Raw genomic sequence first — 13,182 nt, 5'->3', positions numbered from 1 at the left:
CATCCTCAACTGCTAAGGTGGTCTGGTTAACTGGTTTGTTTAAGGAGCTTGGTGTAGAGTTGGTCACTCCAGTTCCCTTGTTTACTGATAGCAAGTCAGCCTTGCAAATTGCAGCCAACCCAGTATTTCACGAAAGAACCAAACATCTAAACATTGACTGCCATTTTACTAGAGAAAAGATACAAGATGGATTGATTACGACTGCTTATTTGTGCTCAACAGAACCAGCAGATATATTCACTAAAGTGCCTTAATTTTGTTAGTTAGTTATTAGCTAATTATGTAAAGAAGTGTGATTAGTTAGTCGGTTAGTGCACAGTTAGTTAAAATTGATTCTCTTTTCTTTGTATAAATGTAACAGATCTGAGTCCATAATGAGCAAGCAAGATATTTTCCCAAATCATGTAGATCACATTTTCTCTGCAATTAGCCCCTTCCCTTTCATCAGTTCTTCTTCTTTCTCCTTCTTCTTCCGTTAATCAACACATACCACTTAAAATCTTAAATTAATTAGTCGCAAAAATTACCAAACTTATTGTCATTTAACTTAATTTATTATTATTATTATTTCTTCATATTGAATATTCACAATAATTTGTAAAAAGTGTCCAGTTAAGTCAGTAATACTGTGTGTCTCAACATATAAATCTCACAAGTACTAATTTAATAAAATAAATCAGGAGAGCTACATAATGTCTATATATTTTGTTCTCTTGTGCTATCATGATTATTTTTTAAAAATAATATTAATCGCACTTGTTTTGTCACAATGACTTTTTCTTTCTGCAAGAACAGAATATATTTCTATTTTAAAAAAATTATCTTTACATCAATAGGTTCAAAAATCAAATGTTAGTATTGACTTACTAAAAATCTCAACAAAAAAATTGCTTTATAAAATAAAATTTTACGACAATATTTAGAGCTAATAATTGTTGCATAATTTATTCAAACTTTAATTATTATTATTTATAAAGTCAGAACTGATAAATGCTCAAACTTTGTGAATTTTTCATGAAATTTCACCAGTAGAAAGTTTTTGAACTTCAAGATATTGTTTTAGAATTTAAGTTACAAAAATTAAAAGTCTTGAAATTCTACAAAACAAAAAAAAGTTAAAGGGTATTTTTAACTTAATATTACATTTACATAAAAAGTAGCTACATTTCTATCGATTTTGAAATTATGACTCATTTTATATAAAAATCATCATCATAAAAGTGATTCTTTCGTGAATTTTACCCTTAGAATGTCACTTTAGTCATAATTGACATAAAAATCTTCCAAGTACTAATCTAAAGTTTTATTCTTTAATTTTAAACAAAAAAAAAAGGCATAGCTACTTCTAAAAGAATTGTTAGATACTTGCAACATTAATAGTTAATACATTAAACTTGTTTATATCAAGAAAAGGAAAATTAGAAGTTCTTAAATCACATTATGTATCTTAAACTACAATCTCAAGTAACTGTGACAGTGAGATTGATGAAAAGAAAAAGAAAAACTATCCGAAAAAATACAATTTTTTGAAAGTTTATGTCTTTTTGTTAGGTCCGAAGACATACTTGATGATTGAATCTTTGATTGATAGCAATTCTGGAAACTCTTTTTTCAGCTTTGTCATGTCAAGCTCGTTGTTACTTCGTGGTGCAACGATCACTTTGGCTTGTTCTTGAAGATCGAAATTCTGCCACTTGAATTTGGGATCGATGTAGTCTTTATACATCCCTAGAATCTCGTTGTGGCTCACAACTCCCGGATTAGTGAAGTTCCATATCCCTCTACAGTTTCTCTTTGCCATTTCAATAGAGATTGGTAGTAGCTCATCTAGAACTGTCATGCTATTTGGGATGTTTACCACTTTATCATAACGCGTTATCTTTGTGATGAAGTTTCTCGGGTTACTAAGGTCTGATGATATTGGCATTCTTACTCGGAGAGTGCATACATTATCATATTCTTTTAGAAGCTCTTCAACCTGCATATATTAAGCTATGAGAAACAAAAATGTGAGTGAAATATAAGACTAATAGCCAATGAAAATGAACTAGTTACCATGGCTTTGGTCTTCGAGTAAAAGGATCCTGTAAAATTTGGTTTGTCTTCCTCTTTGAATCCGATGCCTGAGCCTAATGGATGCCTCTCATCATATTCAAATATGCAACCTGTCGCGAAATTCATCACTAAGATATCTGCTTCTCTGCAGATATCAGCTAAAGTTAGTGTACCAGCAACGTTCGTTCTAATTGTCTCTGCTTTATGTGATTCACACCAATCCACATTAGGCCTCCCAGTAACACCAGCCGCGTTGAAAACATGAGTTGGCTTTACTCTTATAATGTCTTGCATTAGAGAACTCCTATCCTGTAGTCGTCCTAATCCATACTCGTATGATATTCCACGTTCATCACAAATCTTTCCTAACAACCCTCCAATCCAACCAGTTTTTCCGTAAATCAAGAACTTCAAGTCTGAGCCACAACCTTTGTTGCTTCTTTTTACAAGCTGCAACAGACACCCTTCATCATGTGAAGGCACAATGTTTGAAATTCTCGGATGTGGGTGAAGGGCTCCGGTTATATCACCCCACCAATCGGGATTTTTGGTGTACCAATCGAGTGTCATCTTTAGTCCTGCCTCCCAAGTAGTCCTTTCTTGCCACCCTAACTTCTTAAGCTTTTGATCATCCAGGAAATACCTTTGGTCATTAAAAGGCCTATCTTGGACAAGCTCGATAACTTCTTGAGCATTCTTTCCGAATAATTTGCATATGTCTGCAGCCACGTCCAAAACTGCCCTCTCCTTCTTAGTGCCAATGTTATACACATGTCCAATTACCCCTTTATGCAGTATCACATCAAATGCCTCAGCAACATCAGCAGAGTACAAATAGCTCCTAACATTTGTTCCATCGCCATGAATTGGCAAACGCTCACCCTTCATTGCAAGAATAATGAACTTTGGAATCAACTTCTCAGGGAACTGATTTGGGCCATACACGTTATTCCCTCGAGTAGTGATTGTTGGTAGGCCATAAGACCTATTATAAGCCATGACAAGCATTTCAGCTCCAGCTTTAGTCGCGGAATATGGATTAGTAGGAAGGAGTTGAGAAGCTTCAGGATTGCCAATGTCAGTCTCCAAATCAGTTTCGCCATAAACTTCATCCGTACTAACATGAATGAATCTTTTGATGGATTTCGTCAACTTACAAGCCTCGAGAAGCACATGAGTACCATAAATATTATTGATGGTGAACTCGAATGAATTTCCAAATGAATTATCCACATGAGTCTGTGCTGCAAAATGCATAATTGTGTCAATCTTCTCCTCAACCAAAAGATGGTTGATAAGATCAGCACTCGTTATATCAGCCTTGACAAATTTGAAATTCGGACATGAGTAACTTGGCTCCAAATTCTTTAGACTCGAACAATAATCGAGCTTGTCAAGAGCAACAATCCTGTAGTTAGGATATAGTTTGGTCAATCTATTGGTTACATGAGAGGGAATGAAGCCTGCTGCACCCGTTATGAGGACATTTTTGGGTACATAAGGAGCTGGTTCGGACGACATCCTTATTTTTTGTTGCTATTTCAATACACTGTTACAAAATGATAGAAAAGAACATGTTAGGTGATTGCATAACATGAAAAACAGAACAACAAATTATGTACTTTGTTACATCTAAAGAAATCTTCACGGGTTGAACAAGACACATGTATCCTACGTGACATAATACACATAGATGCCACGTAGGACACTTATTAGCTAGCCAAGTAGGACGCCACCTAGGATGCAAATTGGTCAAACACATATGTCTACTTGTTCAACTTTATACAAGTTTAAGAATCCTCAGGGATTAAATATGGTGAAACACTGGCAAATTGAATCTAGTATTCTGAATATGATTGAATTTGGCTTCTTAGCAAGCAATTTTGGTAGAAAGTACCAACATTTTTGAACAATATATATGTGAAAAAACACTAAATTTTGACAATTATTAAATTCAGAAAATTCTCTAGTACAATATGTTTAGAGCTAAGAAACTTAAGAGATTGAACATTTCTCCAGAGATTATTGATCATAGGCTAAAACTATTCAATATCACAAATTTGTACAGAAGATCAAATTTATTATTCGTAATCTTTTATACTTCAATTGTAAGATGGTCATTTGGTAGCCGGTTAGAATTATGCGATTAGTAATGTAGAGATTAGTTTCACCTTCTATACTACATAATATAATATACACATTCTCTCATATCTTATACGTGTTTTAGTTATAGAAACCAAACATCTTATATGCTATTAATTTTATACATGACTAACTTATTTTCTATCTACCTATCAAACATCGCATAAATTAATACATGGATAACTTGTTTCTTATCCAGCAATCAAACGACCCCTAAGTAACATGGTAGTAATTAACAAAATCAACAAGAGTAACCACAAATAGATCACAATACCATAAACCAAAAAGAAAAAGAAAAAAAGAGACTTACATTTTCACTTCATGGAATTTTGAGAATAGTTTTGGTGGGAAATTATAAAGATTGCAGACGTAAGAATAAAAGAAGAATTAAAGTCAGAGCAATTCACACATTTTTTGGCAAATGCATCAATTTAGTGAAAATAATTAAAGAGGATTAATTAATGGGAGAGAAAAGCTTAACAAAAAGCTTAAGTGAAAAGGGATAAGAATGGCTGTTGATGCGTGATTATAGCAAAAGTAGTAGAGATTAACCGTTTTTTTAGTTCCTTCTTTTCAGCCTAATCTATATATTACACTTTCACAATTATGACCGCTAGTCAAATATATATAAAAAAGATATACTATTTTATTTTTTATTTTTAGTCCATTTAAAAGAATAATGAACTAATTATATACATAAAATTATATAAACAATCAAATATTGTTTTGGTGAACGACTATTTATTGATAGACCGTATTGATTTGTTGAGAGTATAATATCACACTTTTAAAATATTGAACTCTAGAAATATACAAAGAAAAGTACTTTAAATATAATTAAAATTTGAAAGCTTGACCAAATCGATATTAAATTCTTCGTAGTATAGCTACATATGTTGCTATTATATGTCCCTTAAGGACGAGATTTGATTATCTTTTTCATTGACTAATTACATGAAGTTTCTTTACTTCTAGTTGCATCGAATTTAGAGATTTATTGCAATTTCGATAGGTAAAAAGGAGTAAGATTAGACTTTACCTATAACCTAATAGTTGTCGAATTCAAAATTGGTAACAAATTAAAGCTCAATCTTTTAACACAGCGGAGTGAGATATGAATTTAGCCTTCAACTAAGGATCCTTTAGACCACCGATTGTCCATTTGCTTCGATGAGAAATAGTAAAATAAATAAATGAAATTTCTTTTCGATGATAATACGTGAGGTGAAACTTGATTTTCAAAATATTTTAAAAAGGTCACATGGTAAGATCCTCCTTTGACCTTTCAAATGTTATTTCTTTGTTAACAATTGAGTTTTTAAATGACATTATTTCAAGATTCTTTTATCAATTTAAAAATAATATTTCAAGGCTTATTTGGTAAATTAAAAGAAAATAATGTAAATTAAAAATGGTCATCAATATGACTATTGAATATTACTAGGCAATCACCAATCTTACTGCTCGTGCCAAGAATTATTTTGCTTTCTTTTTTAAAAATGTCATTACAGACAATATATTGTTTTTATTAATCAATACTCCTATGATATTAAATATTGACAGCTAGCGCTTATGAAATGCTGCCTTTATGTAGGTTAGGGCCTAGAATATTTTCATAAAATCTATGATAGGGATGAAGTTTATTTAGCATAAACTCTCCGTCTAATAATAATGGTTCATTATATTAACCAAAGTTGTCCAACAATTCAATTTAAAAAATTAAGAGATAATTTACATTTTGTGTTTATTTTACCCTTATTATTAAATAATCCCTCAGTTTCTTTTTATATATGTCATCCCTTTCTATAAATACAAATTATTTTTGAAAATACGAGATTCATTTGAGGCAAAGGCTATGTACAATACGAGATTCATTCCAATATGAATGCTAAATTGTATGTCAAATTGATCTGTAGTTCTTGAAGAATCATATTTGTATTCATTTATTTCTTTCATAGCGTAATGTATTTTTTTCAGAATTGTATATCCTTTTCTAAATTGTATTCATTCCAATATGTATGATATGTGTATTTGTATTCATTATGATTTTCATGTTTGGGTTTGTATAATGACATTTATATTTCTTTATTAGTTTGTATTCATTCTAATAAGTATGCCAAATGAAATATAAATTATTAAAATTTCATTGACAAATAACTTTGGAAGAAGAATTCCCAACTCGAACTTCGATATAATCGGTGTTCTTCAAAACTGAAACTTTCTTTTTTTATTATGTTTTCATCTTAATAGTATACCAACAACTTTTGCATTTTATGTGCTCACTTTACCATTCAAATTAAAACTTAAAACTGATATTTTATTTTCATAGTGAAAACTAAAAATTGTATCCGAGTGATCAAAATTGTATTACATAACTGTCAAATATATTTTTCTTTTATTTATTACAAAAATGTTACTGATTGTATCCCAATATAATCTAATCATTACATATAAATACGAATTAAGAAAGGATACAAACTTATTTGTATTCATTTTTGCGTTTGAAATACAAAATGATATTGAAATACATAATTATTTTTTGGAATACAAACTGAGCTAGAAAAATAGTTACTACAATTTTAAAGTGAAAATACTAATAAAATAACAAAACTGGATATTGTAATATAAATACAATTTTTTTAATACAACTTATTCTATTGTTTTTCGAAAACAATATTTTCAGTGAAATAATAATAATATAACAAATTGAATATAAATACATTTTAGTTTGAATACAACTTAATTGTATCCAATACTTAATTGTATCCAGCAATCACTACAAGTCAACAAAAATCTGTATACAACCACTAATTAGTTGATGTTTTTTACTCCATAGTTGTACGCTGTCTAGAATTATTATGCTTGTATCCCTATATTACAAAACATCCGTAAAAAACTATAAATCCCAATACATACAAAGATTTCACTGATTTAATCAGGAAAAAAACAACAATTATACTTGATATATGCGAATATCTCATCCAAACAAGAAAAAAGATCGAAAAAAAATACCTTATTGTTTTTCGATTGTTCACTGGATGCGACAAATTTATAGTCCTCAATTTTGAAAAATTCCATTTCAAAAAATATGCCGTATTCAACTTGAAGAATCTTTGAAAGTTATAAGATGAATGATTCGGAAGACAAACTAAATTATTTTTTAAAATTTTTTTGATGTTCTTAAAAAGAAAGAAAAAAAAGCCTCTACAGAAAGAAGGAGATTTATAATTTTTTCAAAAGGTAACTGATTTGTATTTAAAACCTTTTTTTACCTTTTTTGAATTTTTTTCGTTCCATGACTCTTTTCTAGTTATTAATTTTTGTATTCTTTCAAATTAATCAAAATAAAATAAATACATAACTAATCCATTAGCAAACTAAAATAATAACATTTTTAATAAATAATGAAACTATTGCTAAGGAGTCCCACTAAAAGATAAAATATTGTTGTTTTGAAAAAATTTCCTTAAATTATTACTCACTTTTTAACTTATCTCAATCAACTAGTAACATTTAAATGGGTCATTGATCGGCCCTTTTTAACATTTTCAAATTTCGTTCAATCCGCCCATTTGACATCCTCCGAAGAAGAAGCTTACAAGAAAGAATGTGATATATTTCATATAGTCGTAATATAACAATTTTTTTTTTAATTACTAGGTATTCAAATAAATTATAAGAAATCAAACTTTGAATTTAAAACTTGACAAAAATTGAACGGATTAAATTATGACTCACTTTTTAACTTATCTCAATCAGCAAGTAACATTTAAATGGGTCATTGATCCTCCCATTTTAACATTTTCAAATTTAGTTCAATCCGCCCATTTGACATCATAGGAGGAAGAAGCTTAGAGGAAAGAATGATTTCAATAATCACATGAGATAGGACATATATCATTTGCTATCTATCATTTCCTTCTTTCCCAGAAAACGCCCAAAACAACATGCTACAAAACTACCAAGCTAATACGATACATAATTTTGAGTGTGATCAGACAACTAAAAATCAAACAATGACAGAGCGGCATATCACAAAAAGAAGAAACAAGGAATAGGAACGAAGAACAAAACTTTACAACAACTTTTTCATAATCACCATCCTTTCTAGTGTGTTTATTTCCTTCTATGCTAAATGGTTAGAAAATAAATCACACAAATTCTCCCAAAATTTCACTGCTGGTAATATCTCATGTAACAATAAGATCGATCGAATAACCAAATACACTCCTATTAGTTCCACTTTTTCATCGCGATCCCTGTACTTCACGGGGCGATTTCATCTTAATTTTAGTCTTGGTCCAAATATTCATATTCATATATGCCTGAAACACAAGTACTTTGTTCAACTCGGCCATCAAGTTGCTACATATGCTCGATCAACAGTCAAAGGGGTTCAAAATAGTGCATTTTAACTACTATACATGTATCGATAAAACCTCCAGAGTTAGGAGGATATGAGATCACAGAACAAGACAAGTAGATGAGTCTATTTTGCTACTCGGCCAAACAAAAATGATATAATCGTCTCATTATAAAGAAACATTGTACAGTTGCTAATCCATTGTACAAGACAGCTACAACAATTCAGGAGACGGTACTAATGCTTAGTTTGTGAATAAATGAATGAGTAAATACATAAGCAAAACGAATAGGTCTAATTGACAAGTCCTTTATCGTCTTGAGGATTAAAAAACTCACACTTACTTAACGATTGCAGTTTGATTCTGATCTGCAACGCTATTGTTGAACTTTCCACTAGGTACTCGAACTTTGAAACTACCCTGTCTTGTGGGCTTTGGGACAAAAAGAGAATTCAACATTTTCTCCAAAGACTGAACAGTGTATTTTGCATATTTGGAATTTCCCTCTTGTTCAACCAACGGCCCATAGTTCTGCATGTAACTCCGATATACAGGTACAATCGCCTGAATGATGAGCTGGCATGTCTTTTCTCTTAGCTCTTTGTCAAGCATGATCCAATTGGACTGCTTCTTATACATGACATCAAAAGCTTCATTAAAAGCTTTTAATCTTTTCTTAACAAGATCGCGAGCAGTGGCACGCCCACCAGAGAAGAGAATAAGACCCTCCCGGCTTAATAGAGCTGGAAGCTTAGCCCAGCTCTCTTTCAAGAAAATGGCAGAATAGTACTCCTTGTACTGTTCATGTTCTCTCAACCAAGAATCTCCCAAAAGAATACCAAGCTTTGTGCCTTTCAGATCCTTGTAAAGATGACAATGATTGTTCATCAAGAACACGCATGACAAGGTATCATCTTTGTATCCCTTGGACCATGTCTCTAGATTAAGCTGAACAGCTCTCATAATATTCAGTAGCTCATCAAAGAGAAACTGCTCTTGAAATATTTCACGCTTCCAACTTCTTTCAATTACCAAAACTTGGGTAAGCATTGGTTTATAATAATCTCCAAGCAGCTTATTGCAGTAGTCGGTGATAAAGATGATAAGTTTCGGGACACCACCATCTGGAGGAGGTGGTATTTGCCTCTGCAATTCAACTTGAACCTGAAGTTCCCAGAAGAGTTCACTAGCCCCATCAATCACCCTCTTGATGAGATCCCTAGTCAACCTCTGGATTTCAGCACATGAAGCTCCACCAAAGAGACGATTGAAATCCAATCTCAGTTTGTTTAAAGATGCAAAGATATCTAACAGTTTTAACATCTTAATTGGATCCTTCTTACTCTCCGTAACAGTTTTTCCAAACTGAAGGAATGCAAGAATACCTGCCTGGGAAGCTATTTTAGCGAAACAACCCATCCACACATCCAATCCTAATCTATCAAAGACATCATTACAGAGTTTATACTCAGCCTCTAAAAGATGTTTCACAGCAAACTCTAGATGCTTACCCCAATTAGCAATGTGACCCTCTATGCTCTGCACGTCATTGAACTCGGAGACTGAAATCTCGAGGTAATCCAAATTAAGTGCCTGCAAACTTTCCCTGACATTAGAACTCCGTACTTCAACATAGATTAACACACACTTTTCAAGCCTGTTATTTGCAACCAATCTGCCAATAATACTCTGTAGCTTCTTTATAACAGCCACAGGCAAAAGGGATGGAGCTATGCAAGCTTGTTCACCTGGTAAGTCCGAAGTAGACATAGGCAACGGAACACTATTTTCAGTCAGTAACCGCCTAAATTCATTTTCCAATCTATCCAACGCAACCTCAAGAAGTCCTCCATCAAGACAACTCCCATCCTCCCCACTATGCAACTCCCTCAGAGCAGTCAACGCCTCCTTTAAACTAGAAATAAACTTGCCATCAGCAACATTATGATCCTCCAGATACTCCACAATGTCCGCCAACCACTGAATCGCCATGTCACAATTCTCCCCCAAAAATCGTAATGCCTCCTTGAGCCTCTTGAGCACACCAAAGTACCCAGGGAGGTCAGATTCAGGATCAGACAACGAGTTCTCAAGCCCATGAATAGCATCAAAAACCTTAAGAACAGCAGCAGCAGGTACCACAGCACGATTAATATGCCCAACGACAGCCCCAAGAGCATCTTGATCAGCCCTAATTGGCCTAATCGCAGCCTCCAAAGAAGGCAATCTCTGATTAATCTCAACTAATCTTGGCCTAGCTTTTTCAAGAGATAAACCTATGTCTTTAGATTTCTCTAAATTAACCCTCATAGATTTCCTAGCAGATATCAAATGTTCAACACCTTTTTCCATCATCAAATTAATCAAAAATTGCAAAAACCAACTGAAAACACAAACCCCACCACTGAATTTCAAATCTCAAACCACTTCCACAACCAAAAATTTATTGTGTATCCCTTTTGGACATATATGCAATGCACACAATAAACTGAAAGAACAAAAAATCAATCTGGATTCTTGTAGAAGTAAACTTCCATTGTTTGCTTCAGCAAACTTTCAACAACCCAAAAGAGTAAGCAGCAGAAACAACAAACTACTAACAACTAGTTGTAAAATCAAGAAAAGAAAAAGTTTATCAAACAAGAAACAGCAAAGATGTATATGGCTTCCAAGAACTCACCGAAATTGTCGGCAACCCAAAACAGAGGTTAAAAATACAATCTTGACGGAGACCAAGAAAAAATATGTATAGATGGAATCAAATTCGAAAAATGTTTGAAATCCGAGCAAGAATGGATGACCTAAAAGCCAAAATCGGGAACTGCCCCCTTTTTTACACTAGAAAGTGCCAACTGATTGACAGCAAATACAATAACTTTTGTTAATCTTGCTGATATTAAAGAGAACAAAAATATTAATACTGGGATGATTCTACTTTGTCTTCTTCTGAAAAAAAACATTAGGGATTGTTTGGTTTGTCAAACAAGTTGGGCACCATTAAGTAATATTTCATTGGTTTATTTTTATTTTTATTTTGTATTAAAAATAGATGTTCATTTTCAATAGTTATTGATTGTCTTGTCTAATTTATTTTTATTTTTTTGGGATTGGATCCACACATTTTTTTCTTGATATTTTCTTCGGGTTGCTAACTCAATGGTAGAGTACTTGATTTTTAAGTGCGGCTAATGTCTTTTACACATGTGGATGAAGTGAGGTAGTTGTGCATATTCTCTCAAGTTTGAAAGATCACACCTGATCACTTAGTTCTTAATTATTCTTATTATTGACGGAAAAGGGCCTAAAATATCGATCAATTATTTGAATTGGTATAAAACTATTCTCCGTCCACAGTTCAGCCCCCAAATACCTCTGACGTCAACCTTTTAATTCAAGAATATCCTTATTATATTCAAAAGGCGATATAATTCACTGTCATTCTTAAGGAGTGTGCCAAATTAAGAGTAATTTCCCTAGATAGTCACCCATGTTTGAGAAATTACCTTGGAATATCACTTATGTTTGTTTTAGGACCACAATATCACCCAACTTTACCTATTTTCCTCAAAATATACTTACACAAAAAAAACATTATCTCTCTCCTAATAGGATGACATGTCACATTATTCCTTTTTCATTATTAACATTTTTTTTTTAAAAATTTAGACAACCCATATAGTAAAAAAAAATTACATAGCCCAAACCTTTATAACCATTATTCTTGTAACCTTTCACTTCTATAACCTCCCCCATTATATTCATGTTAATGTCATGTTTATGACTAACCTTTTGTATGCCTCTATCTTACACTATAAATAGAGGCATAAGGGTTCATATTGGATACACTTGAAGATTTGGTGAGCACTTGAAAGAAAGAAAGTTATCTCATATTGTTCCTCTTGTCTTATATTCTTCTTGTCTTCATCTTTATATTATTCTTTCGTTCTTAAGTTTACAAAAATACAATTATTTATAGAGTTACTTTCTCATGCAATTATTCAATTAACACTATTTTATTTTATAGATAAAACAATAGTAATTGAGTGTTCTTTATAGGGAAAATGGTATGAAATAGCAAACTATTAACTCAAAATAAATTTTGTAATCACAGTTTCATTTAATTCTAATTCGAGTAATTTCCCTGGACAGTCACCCATGTTTGGGAAATTACCTAGGAATATCACTTATGTTTGTTTTAGGACCACAATATCACCCAACTTTACCTCTTTTCCTCAAAATATACTTGACACAAAAAAAATATTATCTCTCTCCTAATAGGATGCCATGTCACATTATTCCTTTTTCATTATTAACATTTTTTAAAAAAAAATTTAGACAACCCATATAGTAAAAAAAAATTACATAGCCCAAAAATTTCTACCCTAGTTCTAGGGGATTAGGCGGCAAATCCAAATATGAGCTCCTCCGATTCTTCAAGAAAATATGTGGCTTCCTCCAATTTTTCAAGTGAGATAATGTTTTTATATGGGCACTAATGGGCAATGACACCTTTTTGTTGAGTCCGGAGACAAAAGTGCAACTTATTTTCTTTAAAAAACAAAAACGGCACATCAAAAAAAAAATAACCAAAAGGGCAAAATCGCTCCTGCCGGAGCGAATT

General features: G+C 32.3%; 2 protein-coding genes across 2 annotated transcripts; both read right to left on the bottom strand.

Moving 5' to 3' along the window:
• Positions 1-1,534: 1,534 nt before the first annotated feature.
• On the bottom strand, positions 1,535-3,596 carry LOC102578239 (trifunctional UDP-glucose 4,6-dehydratase/UDP-4-keto-6-deoxy-D-glucose 3,5-epimerase/UDP-4-keto-L-rhamnose-reductase RHM1-like). The gene is made up of 2 exons (XM_006355131.2): positions 2,056-3,596; positions 1,535-1,978 (listed from the first exon to the last, which is right to left on the bottom strand). The coding sequence occupies exons 1-2, from the start codon at positions 3,574-3,576 to the stop codon at positions 1,535-1,537; spliced, it is 1,965 nt and encodes a 654-aa protein (XP_006355193.1). The 5' UTR covers positions 3,577-3,596.
• A 5,099-nt stretch (positions 3,597-8,695) lies between these two features.
• On the bottom strand, positions 8,696-11,451 carry LOC102606224 (exocyst complex component EXO70A1-like). The gene has a single exon (XM_006355130.2). It carries the CDS (start codon positions 10,914-10,916, stop codon positions 8,901-8,903), a length of 2,016 nt encoding a protein of 671 aa, XP_006355192.1. The 5' UTR covers positions 10,917-11,451; the 3' UTR covers positions 8,696-8,900.
• Between the last annotated feature and the right edge of the window lie 1,731 nt (positions 11,452-13,182).

The sequence above is a fragment of the Solanum tuberosum genome, unplaced genomic scaffold (genome assembly GCF_000226075.1).
Source record: "Solanum tuberosum cultivar DM 1-3 516 R44 unplaced genomic scaffold, SolTub_3.0 scf00191, whole genome shotgun sequence".
In the NCBI taxonomy this organism is placed as follows: domain Eukaryota; kingdom Viridiplantae; phylum Streptophyta; class Magnoliopsida; order Solanales; family Solanaceae; genus Solanum; species Solanum tuberosum.
The sequence above is the reverse complement of the archived record's forward strand: the minus strand, read 5'-3'. Positions and strand labels throughout refer to the sequence as shown.

Excerpts from the sequence above, each read along its gene's own strand:
- LOC102578239 (XM_006355131.2), bottom strand. The coding sequence starts at position 3,576 with ATGTCGTCCGAACCAGCTCCTTATGTACCCAAAAATGTCCTCATAACG. Across the intron at positions 1,979-2,055 it reads ACTCGAAGACCAAAGCCATG|GTTGAAGAGCTTCTAAAAGA; the intron begins GTAACTAGTTCA and ends TAATATATGCAG.
- LOC102606224 (XM_006355130.2), bottom strand. The coding sequence starts at position 10,916 with ATGATGGAAAAAGGTGTTGAACATTTGATATCTGCTAGGAAATCTATG.